Genomic DNA, 20,768 nt, shown 5'->3' with positions numbered 1-20,768 from the left:
AAAAAAAATATTTGGCATTGAAATCAATTTGTCAGGGTTTTATTTGGGATTATTGTATGTATGTTGGTAAGTATTCAAAAGTCACCTTATTAGAAAGGCTTTCAGTGACCATCCTTATAAAAGGACAGCCTTCACCCTTCCATTGCTCTATTCCCTTATTCTCCGTTTTTTTCTCCATCACATGTATCATCACCTGGTATATAATAATTTGCTTTCTTTATCTATCTTTCCCAAGAGACTATTGATTCAGGGAGAGCAGACCTTTATTTGTTTACTCTTCTACCCTAAACAACTTGAGCAGAATAGTTCTTTAATGAATTAATGTACTTGAGAGAATTAGCATATATAAATGAATGAATGAATGCATAAATGAATACTGTTAGCCTATAATTTTTTTCTTCTCATGTCATTTTCTAATTTTTATATTAAGGTTTTTCTTCATAAAATGAATTGGGTAGCTATCAAACATTTTGTATAATTGTACATTTATTTCATAGGATTGTTAAGGTCTAATGCTTTCTTATAGGTAGGTCATGATGATTTGATTTCTTTAAATGCTATAGTTCTACTTAGGTTCCTAAAATAATTCTTGAGCTGTTTTTGGTAGTTTCTATTTGTCTATAAAATTGTTGCTGTTCTCTACATTTTCAGATTAACTGGTATATTATATATTAGTTTATCATGGCTGCTGTAACAAATTACCACAAGGTTAGTGGTCTAAAACAACACAAATTCATTATCATACAGTTTTGGAGTTCAGAAGACTAAAATGAGCAGGCAGGGCCTTTTTCTGAGTGATTCCAGCTTCTAGCGATTCCAGCATTCCTTTGTTCATGTCCCCACTTTACTCTGACCCCCAGCCTCCCTCCCGTGAGGCTCCTTGTGATTTCAGTAGACCCACCTGGGTAATCCATGATCTCAACATCTTTAACTGAATCACATCTGCAGTCCCTTTTGCCACATAACATTTTCAAGGTATTTGCAGTTAGGAAGTCGGCGTCTTTTGGGGGGCATTTTCTACCTACCACAGTTGGCAACATGTTTTCATTGTATTTTTCCTGTCTCTCAAAGGTGTTGCCTTTTTTCCTTTCAAAATGTATTTAATTCTTCCTCTATCACTTTCTCTCTTAATCAATTCGTCTACTTTATATTAACTTTGTCCATTTTATTAACTATACCCTGACAGCTGTGGCATGAGTGTGGGGTTTAGTATAAAAGTGGAAAGGCAATGTCAGCCACGCTGGGGGTTCTGGTCGAGTTAATCCCCCCACACCTGTCAATTCCCACTACTTCATCAAACAAAACTACTGTCTTTGTGCCCTGGGTATTCTAAGTAACCCCTGGCAGAATGCTTCCTAACCCAGAGTTGCAGGTAATGGTGCATCCCGAGCATTCTCAGTCTGCGCCCCACTTCCGGAGCTGCCCTTTCTCTATGATAGAAACCTCAGAGCTTCCTTTCTCTCCCGTCTCCACTCTTGGGAATACCTAAGGAGGTGAGCGCCTCACCTTACAACTCCCTCTGGGGCTGAGGCCTGGGCATGCGCACCGGCCGCGCCGAATTGGAAGCCAGCGCTCGGGTCTCTCCCCTGCCCTCCCCACCCAGGTCTGGGACCGGTCCTGCTGGTTCCGACATCTGGGGAATTAACGTGTCCCGCCCATCCTAGCTCCCCGCCTCCGCGCTGTTCCCTCGCCGCTTCCAGCTCCTTGCGGTGAAAGCCGCTACAAAGGGTTTGAATGAAACGTGTGTGGGTTTAGCGAGTCGAAAGCCACCAGGGGATCCAGTCTTCCCACAAACCAGCATCTCAGAGGCAGAGGAGGAGGAGAAGGCAAGGAGCCGAGCGCCCGGTCTCGCCCGCCCGCGCAGCGGCTGGAGCGGCGGGGAGAGGCCGGGCTGCCTCCCCCTCCCCGGCCATGCACCGCCTCGCCCGCGGCGGTTCCAGGCACCGCGCTCTCCGCCTGGGCTGCGCCTGCTGTCGCAGCCAGCAGCCCGTCCGGCCACCCGCACCGTCCCCGGAGGAGCAGGGCACGCCCTCCCCACCCCCACCAGCGACTCCCTTCTGCGCGGGGACACGCCGCCCCGCAGCTCGTGCCGCCCCCTGGTCAACTTTAAGCAGGAGAAGAAACAACTTTGACAGTGGCCTTGGGCTTCGAGTCCCTCTTGTCCTCGGCAGCGGTAGCTTTTCAAGCCGCTCGGGGTTAGGTGGGGCAAGAGTTTGCCAGGCGCATCTGCGCTGCGTTTGGCTGTTTGCAACCTGTTTTCAGCGACCAGCGAGTGGGATTGTGGCTACTGGTCATCCGAAGAAGGGGGACTTGCTTTTCTTTACCTTTGGCGACCTCGGCTTGGAACTGGATAAAGCCGTACCGAAAGGATGTAAATAGGCATAACAACTGTTACCGAGAAGGCAACCACCCAAAGGCGAAGGAGGAGCGTGGGGCTGCGTCCGGACTTCTCCCAGCCGCAACGTTAGTCAACAGTCAGGTGTTGGTGGCAACTTTTCAAGGTCAGCCACCGCGAGCAGCGATTCCCGCTCTGAACCTTGGGGATACGCAGCGCTCGGGTTGGATTTGGCTGAGAAATGCACCGGACGCCAAACGAGGAAAGACTGTAGAGTGAGCGGGTTGTGACCCCCAGGACCCATCCCCCCACCTCCCTGCGATCTCCCGTCCCCAGCTGCTTGGGCGGGGGTGAGAGGGTGACATGTGTCTAACTCTCAGCAGCAACTCGGGCAGCAGGTGTTGGTCCTAAGCAGGAGCCGCGGCTGCCGGGCGCGCCCTCGCCGAGCCATGCGGGCCCCGGGCGCGCCTCTCGCCCGCACCTCGCGGCTGCTGGTTCTGCTGCTGCTCGAGGTTTCCGTCTCTCCAGCCCTCGAATCCGCCCCTGCGCCCAGGAACGAAACTTGTCTGGGGGGGAACTGTTCACCTGCACTGATCCGGCGTCGCGGCAGGGACGCTTGGGGACTGGGGAATTCTGCAGGAGACCTTCCGCTAGCCCGCGCTCCCAGGGAGGAGCAGGAGGCAGCGCGACGCGCGCCGCCCGCGTGGGACCTACCGGCGGCCGCGGGCGGGGACCCAGGTGCCGGCAGGGGGGCGGAGGCGTCGGCAGAAGAGCCCTCGAGACCTCCAGCCAGGCCGCCTGGCGCCTGGAGGTGGAAAGGTGCCCGGAGTCAGGAGCCCCCCGGAACTTTGGGGAGAGAGAACCCCACGGCGCTCCAACTCTTCCTTCAGACCTCGGAGGGTAAGGAGAAGGGTCCCAGAGGCGCTGGCATTTCTGGGCGCAGCCAGGTGCAGAGTGTGAGGACGGAACCCGGAGCCGGCGACCTTTATTACTGGCCAAGGAGGGCCGGGAAACCCCACGGTTCCCACCACAAACCCCCGCCCAAGAAGGTCAACGGATTGTTGGGGTACGAAGGGCGGACGATTGCATCGCCCGGCAGGGCCCTGGCCCAGAATGGGTCGTCGGACGAAGGGGTGCCCGAACGCGGGGGGCCCCGCCGGGGGAACACCACCAACCGGCGCTTGCGTCTGAAAAACCCCTTCTACCCGCTGACCCAGGAGTCGTATGGAGCCTACGCCGTTATGTGTCTGTCTGTGGTGATCTTCGGGACCGGCATCATTGGCAACCTGGCGGTGATGTGCATTGTGTGTCACAACTACTACATGCGGAGCATCTCCAACTCCCTCTTGGCCAACCTGGCTTTCTGGGACTTCCTCATCATCTTCTTCTGCCTTCCGCTTGTCATCTTTCACGAGCTGACGAAGAAGTGGTTACTGGAGGATTTCTCCTGCAAGATTGTGCCCTATATAGAGGTAATACTTTCCGGGGGTGGGGGAGGGGGTCTCAAGCTACTGTCTTTACCCATTTCCGCGATTTATAGCATCAGAACTGCTGCTCCGCGCGCCCATCTGGCTGCTGAACCCTTTCACTATGTCTCTGGGTCCCTCTTATATTTATTTCTCTTGCCAATCGTTTATGCGTGTGTGTGTGTGTGTGTGTGTGTGTGTGTGTGTGTGTGTGTGTGAGGGGGGGGGAGGGGAAGACAGAGAGAGAGAGACAGAGAGAGAGAGAGAGAGAGTAGTGGCAGCTTTGTTTGCTCACATTCAAGTTCATCTACTCCCAGATTGTGAAAAAAAATTTTGATCTCATAGTGTATATAATTGTTTCTATTTAAGTTTACTTCTCAATATGTTATTGTATATATTTCTGATTCAACACCTATCAGAGGTTCTAGGGTTAATAAATGTCCAGTCCATGGTGGTCATTATCAGAACTCAGCAAGAAAAAAAACTATCATTCATCTACTAGATTTTTAGTGCCCCAACATAATTTTCCCCCAAGATTATTGAACTTTTCTTAAATATCAAAATTAGAGTAATATTTTATTTAACAAAGGAAATCTTTCTTCCTTTGTCAGTTGGCTTCATGATATATTAATAACCTCCCAAATTAGTTTAAGTGTCTTTGGCTGTCTGCCATGCTGTCCCATCTAAATTCTTACGTCGTTTATTTCTCTTTTCACTTTCTAAGTTTCTTAACAATTTATTTATTTTGTATGAATGAGCTAAAACAAAAGTAACACTTTGGCTGTCATGGCACAGAATTTATGTAACATTCTTAAAGTATATAATAAATAGCTGTCATTTGTTAAAGTATAAAGGATTGGCTGCTATTTTAAGGGATTGACTCTAAGACTAGCAAATTTCTTAAGAAGGAGGGGGCATATAATAATAAGTTCCAAACTTTGGAAACAAAAGTCTTTCTGAGTACAATTTTACTGTTTCTTCTAGAATTAGTGTCCAGAACCGTTATTATGGTAGCTGGAATTTGCTCTTTAGATGGCCTCTCTTTAAACACCAGCTCTTGGAAGGATCCCAATTGCTTGTTGCCAGTTGTGTTTTTAGCCAGCTGGCCCTTCATTTCCTCCATTCAGACTGCCCATTTCATTTATGGAAGCAGAAGAAGGGAAACTAAATATTCCAGAGCCCCTGATCCTGTCTGGCACCAGGGCCAGTGACACTATGTTCAACATTGTTCCAGGGCCTAAAGCTAGGGGATAAGTAAGCAGAAAACAGTACCTAGTTAGAAGGACCAAGGCAAGAGACAGTAAATAAGAACCTCTGTTATCCTGCCAGGGATCAGATGCAGAATCATTCCATGCTTGCTAAATCAGCTGTTGCTACCTTACCAAGATCTAGGATTTCTCTTGTTGCCAAGCTCCAAGTAGCTCTGAAGCATCTGATTTATTTGGTGGATGGTTCATTTTTTAATTGTAGAGAAGGCAGTTGAATTTATGTAAAAGAATATGTGTCTACCAGTTCCCTTTTTAAGGTCAATTTCAATTTAAAATGTTTCTTTGAGTAATGCAGAAGAAACTGATGTATGCAAGAAAGAAGCAAAAGTAAACTGTAGTGAACAGGAGAGTTAAGCTCAATAAGAGGTAAATATATTATCTTAAATGTACTAGACATGATAATAAAAACATTAGAGGGAAAAATAAGGAGGAAAAAGTAACCAGGAAAAGAAAATAAATTACCAAAATTCTTGAAAGAAACTTTAGAAGAATCCCATCCAAATTCAGAAAAGATATAAAAACTTGGGTTAGTTTTCAAAGACCTATGAATTTTAAGTGATAATACTGTGTTTTAGTTTTCTTTCTAATTCTGAGGATTTAAAAAAATGTATATTTTCATTTGCATTTCATTTGCAGTTCTCTGCTTCTTAAGAATATTTTGTTTATACCTCTTAAACAATAATTAAGACAATTATTATTTTTGTTCTCTATATTTTTTTCCTTCTTTACAGCCCTATTTTTTAGTTATTGTTACTAGACTTTATAGAGAAGCAAAGACTTGGAAGAAAGATTCATTTTTTTCTTGAAAAATTAGATAATTTTTACTGTTCGAGTAATGAAAATCTTAAGATGTAGTGTTTCTACATTCCTACCTAATTCCATTCTTCTGAAATAATTCTGTAATGTTTTAGTATGCTTTGTGAGAATAATTATTGGACAGTAGTATCAGCTCCATAATTCTTGATTATGAGAACAAGAAATGCAGTCCAAATCTCATAATAAAGGATTTCTGCCTCCAGGAGGCAACTGCTATTTTCACAGAAGTAAGAGAGAGTTTGTGCTTGTTCAATGCCAAGTTCCCGAAAAAACAGACCTTCATGTGGAGATTTGCTTGCAGTAGGTTTATTGGGACATGCGTTCAAGTTCAACACCTGGTAAGGAATGAAGGAAGCAGGATTGGGCAGCTGCAGAAGCTGAACTGTGATGCAGGTGCCACAAAGATCTCAGCTAACCCCACAGGGAGCTCTAGGGCTGGGGTGGTCCCACAGGGATGTCCTGAATTAAGGTAAGAGCGTCCAGACTAATGTTCCCTAAAGGACTAGCCATTGGATGCAAGTTGCTCCCTGGAAGTGGGTATAACCTTGAGCTGGGTGGATCTCCCTGGTCAAGGGCAATGCCTAGAAAGGGATGCAGCTAAGAGCTGTCAATCATCAATAGTCCCAGCAGTTGGGGGAATCAGCCCCTCATTCTTGAAGTACTTTTGTGGAGAGGCAGTCTGGGTAGGGAGCCATAGTCTCCACTACAGTGGTTTTTGAATTAGCATGTTAAATTAGAATCAAATGGCATTCTAATCCAACTCCCTGATATAAAGATGAAACTTGAGGCTGTGAGAAGAGAAATGATCATCCTAACATATACACCCAAACCGGCAACCATTATCTCAACACTTGAAGTTGATGTTTGTTTATTAGGCAAACATCTATGAGGCAATAGGGTACCTGGTGCATGTTTTCTTTTTATTTCTGCTCCTTGGCATCTTTTTTTAAGACTTCCATATCCAATAGACAGGAAACAAAACATAAGTTCAGTTGACATCATTTGTTAAATGATGAAATATATAGCTTCTTGCATTCTTAAATTTCATCTTGTTTCTCATAAATCAACTGCAAGTTCCACAGTTGGTAACTCATTCAATTTTTAAAAATTCAATCATCTGAGACAACTGTACTTTTTTGTGCCAAACATAATTATTTTAGTGTTGAAATATAAAGCTATATATAGTAGCATTTTATGCTCTTAAAATAATAAAGTGTTTTAGAGTGGACATTACAAATTTACTACATTTGTTTAAACTTTCTTTAAAATCTGCAACCCCCAAATATTTTTCTTCTTGACCACAAGATTTCTAAAAATTGACATTTTATCCTCTTTTGTTTTCTAGATTTTGTCTTTTCTTCACTTTTTAGTTTCTCATATTTATTTGTTGGCTATTCTTTATTTTTCACTGCACACCATCTTCATGATTTATAATGTATGATGTACCATTTTTCTAGTAATCTTATGTTTTCAAGTGTTTTATTTTTTAATATTTCTTAGTTACTTTTAAATTTTTATTAATTTTTATTGAGATATAATTAACATACTAGTTTCAGGTGTACAGAATAATGATGTGATGTTTATATACATTGTGAATTAATCACCACAATAAGTCTAGTTAATATCCATCATCTTAAGTAGTTACAAAAATATTTTTTCTTGTGATGAGAAGTTTGGGATCTATTTTCTTAGCAACTTTCAAATGGGCAACTCTAGTCACCATGCATTACATCCCTATGATTCATTTATTTTGTAACTGGAAGTTTGTTCCTTTTGATCCCCCCTTCAAACAACCAACCTCTCTTCAACCCTGGCCCTGCTTCTGACAACCACCAGTTTGTTCTCTGTATCAATAAGCTTGGTTTTATTATGACTTTTTTGTTTATTTTAGAATCCACTTATAAATAAAATCATATGGTATTTGTCTTTCTTCATCTGATTTAATTTGCATAGGATAACGTCCTTGAGGTCCATCTGTGTTGTCACAAATAGCAAAAAGATTTCATTCTCTTTTACGGCTGAATCATATTCCATTTTGTGAGTGGGAGTGTGTGTGTGTGTGTGTATCACATTCATTTTTCATCCATCCATCCATTGATGGACACTTTGGTTTTTTCCGTATCTTGCCTATTATACAATAGTGCTGCTATGAACATGGGGATGTGTATGTCTTTGCAAGTTAGTGTTTTCATTTTCTTCAGGCAAATACTCATAAATGGGATTGCTGGATGATGTGGTAGTTCTATTTGTAATATTTTGAAGAACCTCCATACTGTTTTCCATAGCAGCTGTACCACAATTTTTATTGATCTTTACAAATTTTCTCTCTCATCTTCTCTTTTGCCCTCTTTTCATTTTTTTCCACAGTTCTTTTTTTCTACAACTTGATTATTAGTATAATTTTAAGGAGGTAGTGGAATTTTGGGGAGAATTGGGTTTGTGTAGAAAAATATAAGGCATTTCTTCAGCAAAAAGTATAGATCTTTGAAGTTTGCATTCAACTCTTTTTTTTATTTCAATTTGTTGACATAAGACTTCAAGAGAGCAGCCAGCTTCCAGGGTCCATTGCTAAAAAGGGAATTCTGTCATATTTAATATTGCTATGAGTAGGAATATATTAGCAACTGTTGTAATTGATAACTTATCTCTTTCTATTCCAGGATTATGATGCCTTTATGGCCTAGTCCCATAAGGACCAAAGGCAGATGGAATAGTAGGAAAGACGGATAGGAGAGAATGGAATCTGGGTGGATGGTGGCCATCCTAGTAGATTATTATTATTATTATTTTTTTTTCATAACATTTTTACTTGAAAACCTAGTAGATTATTATTATTATTTTTTGGCAGTCACCAGAAAAAAAAACATACTCAGTGTAATAGTGTAATAGTTCTATGCAGAGAGAGAGAGAGAGAGAGAGAGAGAGGAAGAGATGAGTAATGGAGGTCTGAAGTGCAGTAGGAGAGGAGCATAGGAATGCCCTACCACACCATTCCCTTAACAGTCTAGCAAATGGTTACAGCGAAATAATTCAGGCATTGAATGTGGCAACTGGAACAGCTCTTTGCTCGTTACTTGTTTGAAACCAACCAGAGTCAGTCTACCATCTGAGCCAGATCCACTGCTAAACTAAATCTTTATTTCTGTTTGGATGTTAATTGGAGATTTAAAATAATACACACGCCTCCTTAGTTTAAAGGATTCACACCTTCATGGCGTGTGGTAGGGAAGGAAGCTTCAAATAGTTCTACAATGATCCCAGATGTAATTGTATTTTTATTTTACTGAGATCCAAGATTCCTGCATGAGGGTGGAAGAGGGCTTAAAAGGAGTGTGTTTCACTAAGGCCTCCGGGTCAGGGGTGATTTGTGAAAGGTCTAGAATCTTTTGGGATGAAAAGAACCAAATTCTCCAATGACTTTAGAAATACTATTTTTCAACTGAGTGAAACAAATGGCCCTTTCACTGCCGTAGATAGTAAAGATTGACGGGAAGAAAGGAAGGGGACAGGAAGCTGAAGATGATTTACCATACAGGTATGCTATTCTACACAGATTTCCCTAGAACTCGTGCTTCCAAGTAATAACACACTTATCATGGCCGATGGTAAATTTGTTTGAGTGGCAGAGTAGCCATCAGGTATTCTGAGGGATTTTTAGGTGGAAACATACAGTTTTATGAGCAATTTGAAAGTTGCTAATAATATTCTCAGGGAAAATAGACTCAATATATGAGAATGGCGCTTAACAAATATTTTATGACTTGTGAATAATCACTTTATAATCATTTTCTACATTCCCATGCAAGTGAAAATATTCAGCTGATAACTCCCCTGGGAGAAAAAGAAAAAGTTACAGAGTGTGCTCTTATTTATAACACCATTCAGGAGCACTATACGGTGAAGTTTACTGAGTAAGGCTCCCACGTAAGAAATAGAAGCTTTATGGTATTCAAACGTGAGATGAAAATAATTCCCTTACCTATTGATTGTAATAAGAATGCTATTCTTTTCTAAAACATGTCTATGAATTATGAACAGGAACCTGGATATTTTTTAACTTTGCTTCTAGAGGTACTAGTTGGCTTCCAGCTTTTAAGGATTGTATATAAAAACCAACACCCAACAACTGATTAAAGAACAGTTTGAGTAATTCGTTATTTTCTGTGATCCTTTTCTACATATGTCATCCCTCATTCATTTATTTACTATCCATTCATTCACCAAACATTTGTTGAGTTTTTCTCCTATACTAGATACTATGTTAGAAGGGGATTAGGGTGGAATGAGGAGAGGAAGAGGGGAGGAAGTTTCCAGAGATGAATAACATAGATGTATTCCTGCTATTCAAGTCATAGAAAAGCAAAATAATGTCCTATGAAGTGATGAATACTAGAATAGAGGTTTAAACAAGGCATTATGGAAGTTCAGGAATGGCTCTAGAATGGTCAGCTCACAATTGTACTTTGATAGGGTCAACGATGGAGAAATTCAAGTGAAACTATGCTCCCTGTAATTATTTTTCAATTGTATTCTCACTGCTCATCTTCATAAATGCTGTGTAGCTTAAGTCCATGGAGAAAAGTCACAATTCTGAGAATCTTTTAATTCTTGCTGTCTTGTTTTCTCATTCTTTCCTAGGATAGGAGGCCCATAAGAATAATTGGCAAGATAATCTGGCACACAGGACAGTCCTAGAAATTTCATTTAGATTACTGAATTATTCTAAATATTATTAAATTACTATTTAGAATACAATGCCTTAAATAATCATCTCTGCTTTGGAATTATTCGTCCTTATCAGCCGTAAGTCACTAAGTAAGTCAAATTTTAAAATTTTACTTAAATAAGTGGTTTATTTAGCAATGTAACAACAGTATGTTAAATTGAGTCCTTTTATTCTGAAAATATCAAAAACATACCCAGTACTTAGTTTGATCTTAGAAAACCTAGGAAGAAGGGCTGACAAGGGAGACACTTCAGACCCTATTATAGAGTGGGGGGAAAGGAAGTATAAAGAATGGACATTGCCAAGAATTGGATTAAGGTCTCAAGCACACAGAGTGAGGACTTACCCTGAGTTCCTGAGAGCTGCCAAGCTATCTGGTTTTATCAACAAAGCATCCCTTAACAGTGAAAAGGAAGCAAATATGTCTGTAAAAGCAAAGTAGCTCTGAGCTTCTGAGTCTCCCCGAGGCCGAGTAGGTGAGCGTCTGCCTTGCCCTCCACCCTTATACTGCGTAGACCTTCACTGAACGTTTCCACCTCTAACAGCTCTTCATCATGTGCTGCACCTGGATCTGACAGTGTCCCACTGGAAACACAGGGATGTGTGTCTGGGATGTGGACCATGGGGGGAGATAGATGGGCAGGCTGCTATGCCATGGGGGTTGTCTCTGGCACTGCACTTATGTTCCCATCCTCCAGGTATCCCCCCCTGCCCCATCATTTAACTGCTCAATAATTGACCTGCCAAGGTCCTATCATCAACTCAACCTTGTTGCCAAGACTAACTTTTAAGTATACTAATTAGAATGGTATTCCTTGTGCCAGGAGAGATGATCTCATCTAAAATTGCAAGGTAGAGTGGAGAAAGGGATTGCTGCAACCTCGAATATGCGGTGCTTCCATTTGCAAAGTAGGTACAGATACTTTCCATAACGTCCCATAAAATACAGGATATGAGCACTGTGCCAGTTTATTCTTGAGAGAGAATATTTTCAGTTTGTGAATTTATGATAGTTTTCAATATTATCTTTCAGCATGCTTGAATGGTTCATAGCACTAAGGAGGCCAAGGTCTCTGATGTGATCCCATCTTGAATGAGTCATTTTCATCAGGACTGTGACTCAGAGCTGTCACACTTTTTACTTCCTCCTTATCACCCCCTACCTTCAGGGCCTCTCATCCTACTTTTGCCATCTTCTCCTTGGTTCAAATCTTTCCTCTCTAGGTAAAGCATCTGTTAACTAATTCACAGCAAGATATGAGATTTAGAGATATGTGCCTTTTATAAGAGTATTGAATGGAGAAAGAGTACTTCCTTAACAAATCACCAAGGGTGAAATTTTGGTTAAAAGCAGAGAAATTTTGCCTTAAAATATGTTTTCTCCATGTCACTCAATTCATAATTACCCAACCAAAATGAATGGGTCCAACTCTAACTTTGGTTTTAGTTTAGGCTCACTACCAGGCAAATCAGTGTCATTTGTCACAAGGGAAAATAGGCGAAAATTTGTTTCTTTTGTTTGGAAACTCATCAGAAAACCCCTAGGTGAACAACAGGAATTCCAGGTCACTTGATGGGTTAGAGGCATCATATAAATTACACCAAGGTTTGAGAAGCTGACTGCGGACTTGGGGGAAATAATACATTTTGAAGTGAATTTCTGATTATTGAGAATAAATATGGAATATAGAAAGTCCTTAAGACTTGTTGATGCCAATAGATGGCTTCCATCTCAAGACAAATGATATTAATCTCACTTGATTTGCATTTCTTATTAATGAGCATTGACACATTTATAACATTTTAAACAAGTTGTAATAGCATGACATATGTGTGTATGTTTGTGTGTATACATATATATATATTTACTACTAAAGAAATGTGCTGTACTACAGAAGTCAGAAGCCACAATTGATAGGAAACCTTGTGTCATGGTGAGATTATAAAGGTAAAGAAAGATTTATAGGACCAAGACAAGTTGGAATGATAATGTTGGCTTTTAAGTAGTCTCAATTGTTTTTAAAGTCAGTAAGAGCATATTACTGACCTTAAGCAAGAGCGTAGAACATGGAGAATGAAGCAATAATGACAGTTGATGCTTTCAAAATGTTTTTGTCTCAGTCGTTGAGAATAATGTATAGATGGAATAGGCTGTGTATAATTGAAGTAAATGGATATTTATGATATGTGGGTGTATCAGATGAAATCTCAGTTATATTGCTAAAGGTAATAAGCCTTCTCTTTGCAGAAGAATGGCCTTGAAGAGCTTTGTTTCATTTCAGAGTTGTGTGCATGCTTTTAAGGGGTGAAGCTCATCTCCCTACCTCACTGTGTTTGGGACTGGAAACACTAATGGAAGTATGTCACTGCCACAGTATCGTGATTTGCATGCACTTGGAAATGAAGACCTTTTGATAAAGGCCATCTCATTCACAGCAGCCTGCTAAACAGTGGCTCTGATAAACATGCTCTTCCCACTGGGGCTCAAAGAAATGTCTCTGGTGGGGAAGTTGCCCTGAAGTGCTGCAAGGATAAGGATGATGGAAAATGCAAGAAGCCAAAGGCATACCCACTCAAGTCATTCAGTGTTTCAAAGGAAACCCTACCCAGTTCTCCTCCTGCTGTTTTCCTGACTGATAGGCCTGTAACCACAGTCTTATAATAGATTATCATTCATGGTGCAAATGAATGGATTTTCTTAACAATACTGCCCTTGTTTTGAGAGTTACGTGTATACAAAGACAGCCCAGAAACAGATGTACTTACACATCTTTTAGAGGTAAAATCGTAAGGCAGGAGTACAGTTATCATGACTTTGGTTAGAAATTCCCTTATTTTACAAAAATCTGTTTGTTCCCATTGTTCCACTATACTTAAGCGTGCAGATTGAATACCATGTGAGAGAAACTTTGGTTGGAAGTACATTGGTAGTTTTTTTCCTCTTCATCAGTATTATCACTGATTTATACCAGAAGGTTTGGTAAAAGGTACTATTTATCTGGTACGAGTTGTAGCTTCATAGCTATTCTCATTCATTCCTACTGCGAATTTTATCTGCGTGTCTGCAGTAAGCTTCTGAGAAACGCAGCAATAGCTAAGACGGGGTCTTCATAGAGCACTGTTTTTTGTAGTGTCCATGTGATCTTTCTTCATAGTATAAGGATGAAGAGGGATTTAATGTAGTAGGAATGACTATGAAGCCCAGGTTTCCTTGAGGACTTTTTATTTGTATTGAATTAGAAACCTGAGCAGTGGGGAAAACGCTGTGGCTCCAGGCGGACGCGTTTCCACCAAGAGTGCTCAGGTCTCCGCTGCGCTGGTCCAGAGCCTTGAAGCAACTCTGCACGTGCCTGCAGCTGCCGAAGCCGCACTGTTCTGGGTGTTGACGGGACAGGGGCTGAAGGAGCTTACTCTTGTTACTCAGGGATACAAAGAAGAGAAAACATTGCTGTTTGAAACAAAACTTTGAGAGTTGTTTGTTTTGATTCTCTGGCTTCTGTATTTTGATGCTGATCCCCCCAAAATGCAGTATCTTACTGTCCCAAACAGTTAAAAATTTCTGCTTCCAGCTTTCCTCTGATCTTGATTCTCCAATTTAATAGTTTTGTCTATTAAAGGTGTTTACAGTTCTGCTTTTGTTGATGTTAATTATTCCTCCCATTGCTGTTAATTAATAAGAGATTGCATCTTTCTCATTGCATCTCTCAGGATGTTGCTTCAAAGAACTACCCATCTAAGCTAACACTTAACAGCTTTACTCCCAAGAGCATGTTTCATAGTGATATTGAATTTTAGCAATCAGATATGGTCATTAAATGCAGAAGATTCAGCGTTCATAATACAGTTTTATAATTGCATATAATTGCACCATTCATCTTGGTAGAATTTCCAATGAGCTGTATGTAAACAAGCATATTTAAAAATTGTGATAGAAATCTTTTCACGTTACCCCAACATTTGGCAGTTTTAATTACATGGGTAGATTTCATATCTGAGTCAGCAGAAATTAGCCCACCACTCATTACCCAGATGTTTTTTATCAATTGCTTTCTGAGGTATGCAGTTAATTCCTGATAAATATTTAAAGCGTTCTATAAATAATTTGGGAGAGTACTGAGGAAGGACTTTGTACCTTTCTTGCTCTTTCACATCATAAAACCGAGTGTGTAAGTGAATTTACAGAAAAATATCTGAAGTTATAACACCGCAGGCAATGGCAACAGGAATAGAAGGTATCAGGGACCGGCATTTAGGCTGCGGTTGCTGTTGGCAACTGCGGTGTAAGCGCTCTCAGCGTTCGGGGGGCAGCATTTTTTTTTCCCACAGATTCCTTTAACAAGCCTCTCTGTAGCTCTTGCGACCTTCCCGGACAATTCATCCTGTTTCAGCCGGATCCTGATTGCAGAGAATACTATCAGAGAGAAGTACCATTGAAAACAGGAAGCTGGATACAGGTCTGGAAATTTGTTTACAAAACCTGGGAAGTTTCCCTCCATCCATGATTCATCCAGAGGATTACAAAATATGTCAAATATGTTTGAGATCCTCAGTACTAAAGCTTTTGGGAATATGGCTAAAGAACTAAACATTTTCAAATAAAATACAGTGTAGAAGAATTCCTGAGTGAAAAGTTGGAGCACATGTAAATCCTGCTTAAAATTTGCCCTGGCCTTTGTTAGCATGTGAGATGAAAATATACAGAAGCTAGAAAACACTTTTTTGCTTTCAAAGCAGGGAACATCTAAGAGTGGTTGTGCAGCAGAGTTTATGGTATAGAAGGAGTGGCAATCTAACACACCCATCTCAATATATGTCCGCCTGCATGCAGTTGCTTTTAACCTCTCATGAAATGCTTTGTGACAAATTTGGAGTTATGTAAATGCTCACTGTTATGATAATTGGTCCAGATTTAAATCTCTAGATTTAAAATTGGGGACATTAAGGGAGGAAAAAGATGCTCTCTTCTACATGCTGTGTGTTCTTTGTAAGTAATGATAGAAAACTACCAAGAAAAAAGCTGTTTCAAGCCTCTAAGACTTGCATCCAAGTCTCTAGTATTTTTATATTACCAAGCTATCCTTTTAATAGAAATGTTATTAATAATTAAAAAAGAACATACAGCCTAAACCTTCATGGCCTTGTTTGTAGGCTAACTCAGGTTACATCATGACAGGGAGCCCTGCATGAAGGTTTGCCTTAGTGAAGATGGCACGGAGAGCCTTGTCTTGCCAAGGATTTGTGTACATTGGCAGTTTGAGAATTTTTGTTTTACATTCCTACAGAGAAATGGATCAAAACATTTGAAAAACTAACATAGAAATGCAAAGTTCCAAAAATCTATAAAATAAAATACTGCAGTTTGCAAATAATACCATTTGATGTAGATCTTTAGAAAGTGTTAAGTCCTTCTCAATTTCCATTCAAAGTGTGGCAATTATTGACATGAAAAAAAAAGATCTGATCTTAAGACAGTCACAGTGTGGCCCTCAATGTTAGAATTATTTTGAGCATCCTGCATAGATGCAAAATAAATTCCCATCAAGGTGAACAACTCATTAATTTGAAAGTTAATTTTTACAAGGTGAATGTAGAGATGACTTAATTTATGGCAGTCATATCAAATTGATATTTCACATACTAGTGTTTATGGGATACTTTCTGAAGATTTTGTAGAACAGAAATTGTGGTTATAAGTTTAACTACGACCTTTCGATCTGCTCTGATCTGGACCTTTGTTAGTCATATTATTTTTCATTTTTGCTTTTCATACAGTTAATCCTTCATTATATCTTATTTTCAGACTGTCTCTATCAATAGCTATGAGAATAGCTGGGGGCATGAATGTAATGTCCTTATTTTCTATAGTAGAACTAGTAGGCACTGAATAATGTGTGGTATGTAAGAAAAGGAGAGAGTATTGACATTGGAACTCTCACAGAATTCACATGGCAAGTTGCCATTGTTCTGGGGAGGGTGACAGCTTGAATGTGGTGGATAGTAAACAACTAATATTATGGGTGCTAAAATTGTTATGACAAATGGCTTTCTTTTTGTGAACAAGATCCCTTTGCATTTTAAAAATTAGACATTACACTCTATATGTGTTATACGTATTGCCCCTTTGCCAAGGCATGGCATCCACCTACCTAGGGAGTTTTGTTTTAGTCTCCTCTTTTATCTTAAACCTCATGAACATTTTACCTCTGTCCATAGTCCTTGTTTAAGTATATTACTGACTACATTTATTAAATATGAAATCACTTCAAGTTCCCCCAAAACAATTGAGTAAATTTGATGCTCCCAAAAGATCACTGTTTATCTTGTGCTTTGAAAATCACCCTCCCCTAGGTTGACTATGACCTCCTTGAAGGAAAGAGCTGTTTCCTGATCCTTTTTATATCCCCAGGATCTAGCAGAGTGCTCGGCATAGATTCTACATCAATAAATGTGTGCTTGTGTTCAATATATGTCTGTGTACCCCATTAAAGTATATGTATGATGTTCATACATATTTTATAAATTATTGAACGACAGTGTGTTTATGTTAAGAACATGCATTTATATTCCTGAGAAAGTCTCTGTGTGTAGCTTTTGTGAGCTACGTAGATGGTGTGAATTCTGGCCCTAGTCCAGGGTAAATTCAGGCTCCTGGTAAGAATTTGTTCCTTTTTCTTTTCTTTTTCCCTCCATTCACCTCTATTTAAATCCTGTAATGTACACAAGCTTCTCCACTATCTCCCTCTATTTTTTCTCTTTATACCCATAAAGATGTCACTGTCTGGGAAGTCCCAAATTCATCAGGGAATCTTTGACCTAATCCCCCTGACACTGGCCTCAGCTTTCTTTGCTTCCTACCTCTGTGTGCGTGGGTGCCTGGCCCCATCCTGCTGGTTAAAACCAACCCGGAGCTCTCAGCAGGACGGGCGGATGCCCCGGAGGCACACATGCAGCGGGAGAGGTCACTGAATTTGTTTTCTTATTGATTTTAACTTCTGAAAATTTTCCCTTTCTTGTTTACTTTATTTTGCCTTTGGGAGAAACTGGAGGGGGTCTCTGCTCACATAGTTTGTTGGAAATGGTGAGCTCTTGAATGTTGGCCAGGAGTAAGGCACACCGCTCACTACCCCACTAGAAAGCATGCCCATCGTGAAAATGAGATACACTCAACTGCCCTTACTCTTTACCTATACTTCCTGGCAGGCATTTTCATGTGACTGAAATTCTTGGGTTCTCTATGCCCTTTTCTACAGTAGAATGGACTTGGACTAGCTGATCTTTACGGATCCTTCAAGCTGTAAACTTTTTAACTCTATGGCCCTAAACTACTAATTTTTTTTCCCCCTATTGTCAGCTGAAGTCACAGACCCAGGAAATGGCCCCCTCTGGCTCTCTCTCTCTCTTTTTTTTACTGTTTTGCCGGTTGTGTTACTGCCTAGTGCTTTGATCTTTCCGAGGTGACCAGAATAAACGCATTCTGTGTTCCTCCCACAGGTGGCTTCTCTGGGCGTCACTACCTTCACCTTATGCGCTCTGTGTATAGACCGCTTCCGCGCGGCCACCAACGTACAGATGTATTACGAAATGATCGAGAACTGTTCGTCGACAACGGCCAAACTCGCTGTTATATGGGTGGGCGCTCTGCTGTTGGCACTCCCAGAAGTTGTTCTCCGCCAGCTGAGCAAGGAGAACTTGGGGTTCAGCGGCCGCGCGCCCGAGGAGCGCTGCGTTATAAAGGTGTCTCCCGATTTACCGGACACCATCTACGTTTTGGCCCTTACTTACGACAGCGCCAGACTCTGGTGGTATTTTGGCTGTTACTTTTGTTTGCCCACACTTTTCACCATCACCTGCTCTTTAGTGACTGCAAGGAAAATCCGCAAAGCAGAGAAAGCCTGTACCCGAGGCAACAAGCGGCAGATTCAGCTGGAAAGCCAGATGAACTGTACAGTAGTGGCTTTGACCATTTTATATGGATTTTGCATTATTCCTGAAAACATCTGCAACATCGTTACTGCGTACATGGCTGCGGGGGTTTCCCAGCAGACAATGGACCTTCTTAATATCATCAGCCAGTTCCTTCTGTTCTTCAAGTCCTGCGTCACGCCTGTCCTCCTCTTCTGCCTCTGCAAACCCTTCAGTCGGGCCTTCCTGGAATGTTTCTGCTGTTGCTGTGAGGAGTGCTCGCGCAAGTCCTCCGCGGCCACCAGTGACGACAATGACGAGTACACCACGGAACTTGAGCTCTCCCCGTTCAGCACCATCCGCCGGGAGATGTCCACCTTCGCTTCGGTCGGGACGCACTGCTGAAGCACAGCCTGTGGTTTGGCTAGATGCGTGCATTTGTCTGATTTTCATATCCGTGAAAAGTTTCTACTTCCTATTTTTCCGTACCGGGGGCGGAGGGTGTGGGGGGGAAATGCAAAAGAAGAGAGAGATTAACTACTATAGAGCTGATTTTGCAAATTAATGTTTGTGCTTCGAAAAAAAGTTTATATTTAGTTATTTAAGAAGTATGAGAAGGCCAATAGTTTTAGATCATGCTATCTGAATGGTGCTAATATTTTATTTGGAAAAAGATACTGCACCTTGACTTAATTGCTAACTTTCTTTTAAAAATAGAATCACTGTATGTGGAATGTAGTCATGTGTTTTGTAGGTTATTTTATGATTGACTGTGATTGAAAGTATATTGTATATGGTGGTATGGGATGACTTGTAGTTCAGAAGCATTTGCAACGTAGCACCAAATAAATTACACTTTATTCTTTAATTTCATTGTCAATCTACTTTTAACCAAGAGTCAATAAATCTTTTAAATTGCCTTAAATTCACAATTATTGGTTCTATGCACAATTTAAAATCAGCCTTATTATTTTATAATTCTGTTTTCCTTTAAGGCAGGTAATTAGTAGTCCTACAAGCAGTTTCCTAGTAGTACTATTTTATATGCATAATTTGCAAAACTGTATTGTATGTTAAGACAACATTGTATTTTTAATGTTCAGATACAGATGTAAAATTACTTCCAAATATTTATAAAATATGAATAAATAGAGAGCAGAGTAGAAAGAAAGCATCTTTTTTTAAAAAAAATTCACCCCTGAATTGATATGTAGAGTCACAGGTTTTCCCAGGAGGAATCATGAGTAGAACCAAGAACTAAAGAAACAATGCCCGTGTCATCTGATTTTCTCTGAACACTGACCTTTGAAGCACTGTGAATCCTATGTGAAACATTTTGAATTCTAACTTTTCTACTTTTAAAAATTGAACTTGATTAAATCTGTGACTTTATTTATTTATGTAGAATGAAAGCACAGTATTCATATACTACCTTTAAAATTGAGAGTCCATAAACTCCCAACAAAAAATAACTCTCTCAGTATGAATTATTTGAATCCCTTAAGGAGTTCACATTGCAGCAATCTGTAGGATGTCTACCCTGTGTGACACATGTCAAAATTAGATGGCAGAGACAGTAACTGAGTGACAGTGTGGTTGTAATGTCTCCTGTCTTCAGAAAAAGGATATAAGGAAACCCAATTTTTCTGTTGGAAATGTATGTTTTCTGTTTATCAGTTTCTGTGCTAATTAGTGTAACTGAGTAGTGCCTTCTTCCAGATTATAACATGGTGTTATTTAAAACACTGTAGTGCTAGAAACATTAAAGATACTTAATCCAGAGATTGATCTTCCAGATGAAACACAGATTAACTAAACGGCAGTGCCCAGAATATTTCCTTTTACCTACCTAGTCCAGTACTCTTCAAAGGGCATTTTTTTCTGCCACTGTCCCTTTTCAAAGAGTTTTGAGGCAGAATAAAAACAAGGCATCGTTATCTCTAATACAGATCCCTGTAATAAAGAGCCCTGGGAAACTTCTTGAGGATGCCTAAACTGAGTTTTGGCTGCCGAGCTGATCAACAATTATGATTCCAGTGTCTCTCATGATATTTAGTCAACTTTATAAATCAAAAAACTGTTGGAGCACATGGTGTAGAAAATGTTCAATGCTACTACCTGCAGTAAATGAAAGTAGCTAGAGCTGAGTGTCAGACTTTAAGAAACCAGGCAAGGGTGGGATAAGAAGGAAAGGATGAGACAAATACACAAACAACTATGATACCAGCTGGGGACCTGTGAGGAAGGTGTAAAGA

General features: G+C 40.6%; 1 protein-coding gene across 1 annotated transcript; it reads left to right on the top strand.

Moving 5' to 3' along the window:
• The first annotated feature begins 2,784 nt into the window (after window positions 1–2,784).
• On the top strand, window positions 2,785–19,381 carry GPR37 (G protein-coupled receptor 37). Its single transcript, XM_036905598.2, has 2 exons — window positions 2,785–3,807; window positions 18,103–19,381. Exons 1-2 carry the CDS (start codon window positions 2,785–2,787, stop codon window positions 18,916–18,918), a joined length of 1,839 nt encoding a protein of 612 aa, XP_036761493.2. The 3' UTR covers window positions 18,919–19,381.
• The last annotated feature ends 1,387 nt before the right edge of the window (window positions 19,382–20,768 follow it).

This window comes from Manis pentadactyla, chromosome 7, assembly GCF_030020395.1.
Source record: "Manis pentadactyla isolate mManPen7 chromosome 7, mManPen7.hap1, whole genome shotgun sequence".
NCBI lineage: Eukaryota > Metazoa > Chordata > Mammalia > Pholidota > Manidae > Manis > Manis pentadactyla.
Note: the sequence above shows the minus strand (reverse complement) of the source record. Positions and strands in the feature narration are given on the sequence as shown.

Coding starts and splice junctions, on each gene's coding strand:
- GPR37 (XM_036905598.2), top strand. CDS start 2,785: ATGCGGGCCCCGGGCGCGCCTCTCGCCCGCACCTCGCGGCTGCTGGTT. Junction 3,808..18,102: donor AGATTGTGCCCTATATAGAG/GTAATACTTTCC, acceptor TTCCTCCCACAG/GTGGCTTCTCTGGGCGTCAC.